The 4,720-nt window shown below is 45.4% G+C and overlaps 1 protein-coding gene across 1 annotated transcript in view; it reads right to left on the bottom strand.

Moving 5' to 3' along the window:
- The window catches only part of LOC116222029, a 6,749-nt gene extending 5,315 nt beyond the window's left edge, over positions 1 to 1,434 (bottom strand). Inside the window, exon 1 of the mRNA XM_031574295.2 lies at positions 1 to 1,434. This exon is cut by the window's left edge and continues 88 nt beyond it. Coding sequence (XP_031430155.1) covers positions 1 to 309 — 309 coding nt within the window. The 5' untranslated portion in view covers positions 310 to 1,434.
- Positions 1,435 to 4,720: the final 3,286 nt, after the last annotated feature.

Below are 4,720 nucleotides of genomic sequence, written 5' to 3'. Positions count from 1 at the left end.
CAGGACTGCTTTGGGCAGGGGGATCGGGTCTTTGGGCGGCGTTCTGTAGTCCGTGTACAGATGGTTGTTCTCGGAGTACGAGTACTGGAAGATATGCTCCAGCCCGGACGTGTGGTTCGAGTCCAGGGGCGGGTGGCTTGCACTCATCCCGGCGAGGTCGGGTTCCAAAGCGGTCACCATGGGGTTCGTGACCGCTTCCACTTTCTCCATACTGTCATGAACGAATCCCGTCGACTTGTTCATCAGCGGCAGTATCTGCGACAGGAAATAACTCCAGTCAGTGATTGCACTGGTGTTGCAAGAAAACATAGTGCCGGATATGTATCACGTCGTTCACAGAAGCTGCGTTGACCTCCTTTACAAATGGCCTTCCATGGTGGAATTGTGCCCTTGCAAGGTTGGACAGCACGCCATAAAATCTTACTAAAAAAGCAAGCAGCCTGAGAAAGGGGTAGTCCTGGAGGTCAATCCAACAGGTACCGTGAAATACGACCAACCGTCGGACGCTCATGGAAACTCATGGCTTGTTACACACTATTTCACTCACTCTAGCGGAAATGAGCTGTAAAACTAGAACGTTAATTAGTCATTTAATTAGACAAAGTAGGTATATATTGCAGCATGAATCCTCGAGCACACACGTCAAATGTCTCCAGCGTTCATCCCTCAGTCGCCAATATTCCACGCGGCTTGTCTTGCATTGTCAAAGAGCGGCAGATACAAGTTCCCAGAGAGAACTGTCCAAGGTGAACATCCACTAGATTAGGTATTACACCTTGACTCATTAACGGAGCAAAGATAGTCGGATACCAGTTACTATTTCGCAGATAAAACATGTCACAGCTCAGTCTGCATTACCCCCATCGCATCCGAGAACACGTGTAAAATGCGTCTGGAAGAAGACATCACTGTGCGTAAAAACGTGCGATTTCGTGTGTCTCCTTCCCAAGCATCACGAGTTCCTGCATTGCCAGACCCAAGCGTAGCGAGCTGGATCCGTGGAAAGTAAACGCCTGAATGTCAGAGTCAGATCTTCAGTTCGATCAGTAGATGTAGTGTAGGGTTAACAGCGGTCGACGTCCAGCGCAACAGCACGCAAATGACTGTGCGATTTGCTCGGATCCCTACCCCGCTGACATGAAGCGCTGTCCAGTGCTGAACACCAATGAGTTGTCATCCCAGACACACGAGGAGAGTGCGTCCTTCGACGGGGCTCTCTCTGCCTTCGGTTCCAAACGAGCGAAGGGACACAGAGAGAAAAGTTAAGGACATTAAAGTCTTTCTCTTATTTCGGCATGATTAGCCAGAAACCCTAAAAAAGGAAAGTTTTTTTTTTCTATGTGTGGGAACATTAAAGTAGCCTACAGAAAGACTTTGGAACCTAATAAAAAGAATGACATGTATCCAAAATACATTTGATAGAACTGTCTAACGTAAAATCAGCATGTAATTTACTCTTCTAAGTATAACTGTTTGCAGAAATGAGCGGTCCAAACTCCATATTATGTTAATAATAATTACAGTCACCATGTCGAGACAATAATGCTGCTCTGCCTGTAAACCTCTGCAGCCAAAGGTAGCCTCATCAATATCGGGACACTGCGCGCTCTGTGAGTCACGTGTGCCGCTGCTCGATCACGTCCCGAGATATCCTCCAGCCAGCTGATAAGCGCGGAGACACAGAGACGCAGCGGAAATATCCTGCCCTGTGAAATGACCTCCTTGCGCAGAGAAAAAGAGAAACAACACAATCTCACAACCCTTAGCGTTAGCCTTTGCAAAAGGATTGTGAACACAGTATGGTGTGGATCCTACTTAACTCAGGTCCGCACATTGGAGAGACCGAGGATGATTTATACAGGGACAGAACAGCAGTATGAGCATTCCATTCCGAAATACACATGTAAAGGTGTGTGATATTATTATTGACACACCTTATTCAGCATCCAGAAGAAATAGTTCAGAAATAATGAGCCTACCTCACTGTCATAAAGTAAGCCCGATTGAACTTTTATGAAAGCCATGTATCCTGACGTGCAGGTTATTCCTTGGTCAGAATGTTGGTCAGGCTACTTAGTTAAGTTGAACTAAATCTGTGTGATCTAAAAGTCTTCTTTGAACACAAAGTGCCAAGCTCCCTGCAGAGTCTAATGCTGAGACAGAGAGTTGGTCTGTGCTGCATACATATACATTTTTATCATTTACAGAGACAGAGGAGAGAGGTAAGAGAGAGAGAAAGGGAGAGAGAGAGAGAGAGAGAGAGAAAGAGAGAGAAGAACAGGAGAGAGATGCCAGTGCCAGTAAAAGCTCATGTGCCTGAACAGTACATTCTGTACTGATTATTTGGATGAAATTGTGCTGAAAATCACAGAAGCACCTGAAGACAACAGTCAGATGTTTCTTCATGCGTCCCTTTACCCTAAAAAGGCTTTGCACTTGGTACCATCTGTTTCCGGAATGTTTCCGCAGTGGGCAGACACCTGTCTGATGTGTGACGATAACCACAGAATTCAAACCTAGTGCAAAATAGGCCTGATTTCCTTTGACTTGCATCATCAAACATCGTCCACGTCCGTGTGAGTCTGTGTGTGTGTGTGATTTTTCACACGAGGGCAGCGAAGCGAAGCAGGCGTTTGGATGATTTGTGTCTGTGGACGGCAGTGGTGTGTGTGTGTGTGTGTGTGTGTGTGTGTGTGCCAGTCGAGGCTGGCCTTTTGCAGAGGGCACACACAGCGACCTCATGCTCTCTCCTCCTCCTCCTCCTCATCCTCCTCCTCCTCCTCCTCCTCCTCCCACCTCGAAAAAAAAGTGCTGCCTCTCTAATTTCCCCCAGAGGCCAAGGTCATCCCGTCTTTGGAAATTTTGGGGATTGTCAATTATCTTTGGAGATATTTAGCACGCCCTCCCTTGCTGAGGGCCAGCTGTTCGCTCTCTCCTCTCTCTCTATATAACAGCCCTGAACTGGACCAAATCAAGATCACATCGCTGCTCTCAAAAGGCTGGCCCATCCTTCCCCGCCACCCGCGCCACCACCTATGAAGGGGGGGGGGGGGGGGGGGGGGGGGGAGGAGACAGAGGGGAAATAGAACTTATTGGAGTCGTTGACCCTATTGTGAGTCATAGAGCCTATTGTGAGTCATAGAGTGTCACAATGACTGACACTGTGGCTCTATTGTCAGAGCAGGAGAGAGAGAAAAAAAACACCTGACAGCTTCAAAGGAATGTGATGGAATTGGGCCAGATGTTTGTGATGCAGTACTCCGGTTGGTGCCTTCATTCTCAGTGTGAAATAGAGTCTCCATTAAATTGGCATTTGTGTTGCCAACATGGTGCCCTGAACACAGCACAGTGATGAATGTGTTTCTCCAAACAGTTATATAAGACAATGTTAAGATAAAGAGATGTGTGATGGCATCTGATGTTGTGCTACCACATATAATTGATCTTCATAGTTGAGTAAAAAAATATATATTTTACTGCGATATCTGCTGTGGTTCGAATGGCATTATTTAACATTTTATGGTTGACGAAATGGACCACAATAGAGACCAAATTACGGAGTTAGGCATCTTGAGATTCACATTCTCTTGGATATTTCTCTCTGAAGGCATGTGTGAGTCATATTTTTGCATGGCCATAGCGTCTCACAATGGGAGGCTAAATTGGGAGTGCTTCTTTGATCAGTGTATTTTTGTGGAGAAACAGAAAGAGACAGAACATCTTTTAGATCCATTATTTATTGAATTCACCCACCATCTTATGAGTCTGAACCAAAAAGCTAGGGAGTAGGGGAGACCGGGGGATAGTTCTAACAAGGGGACAGTTGTAACTTGCTTAATTTCTCAAATTGTGTCAAAGGTCACCAAACCACATTCAAAGTGTCATCAATGTTATCCAGCCCTGACAGAAGAAGAAGAAACTTGTCTCTGAGATAAGTTTGTAGTTGTTTGGAGTGTTTTTGACAGGAGAATCAGTAACACGCCATTATGATCACTGATCTCCGATCTAGGTAGTCGTATCATTTTCAGCTGCCTTTAATGTGTTAGATACTCTTCATCTTGTCAAATACCGAGGTCAGCTGACGAATTGTAACACGCATTACAATAGGTTGCAACCGGCAGGCAAATAGCTAACAAAAGAAATAAGTCAGCCACCTTTGTGAAGATGTGAAACCCTGTGACAGATCCCACTGGCGTTTTGAAAACAAACGCTGCAAAGAATACAACATAGAGAAAAACGCGTAGCAGGCACTGTTTTGGTTTGGATAACGCATGGCTGTAACATTTTTAATTGTTTAAATTTTACATTACCCCTTCAAACTGGAATGTCAGAACTGTCCCCAACGCGTTACAACTGTCCCCAACGCACTCACTGCAACTGTCCCCAACGCACTCACTGCAACTGTCCCCAACTGTCCCCACCGCACCCACTGCATTTAGATGAAAATGAGAAAGTAAGTAAGGCCCCTGTGTTAGAATTAGATAAGTAGATATATAGAGATGGGAGGTGTATGCAACAAGGCAAAATGTAGAAAAAAGCTAAATGTGTCACAGCTGTGTCCAGTCTCCCCTATTCCACTGTGAGACTAAACAGCCTTTCTAATAAACCACACCATAACATATGCAGAAGTGCATAAGCCCTTATGGATGGTAACGGTGAGTGGTTATAATACTTTATACACTCACATTGCCTACATGGGGCATATACATACATGCCTGTA

This window comes from Clupea harengus, chromosome 10 (genome assembly GCF_900700415.2).
Source record: "Clupea harengus chromosome 10, Ch_v2.0.2, whole genome shotgun sequence".
In the NCBI taxonomy this organism is placed as follows: domain Eukaryota; kingdom Metazoa; phylum Chordata; class Actinopteri; order Clupeiformes; family Clupeidae; genus Clupea; species Clupea harengus.
This window is presented reverse-complemented; position numbering and strand designations above follow the sequence as displayed.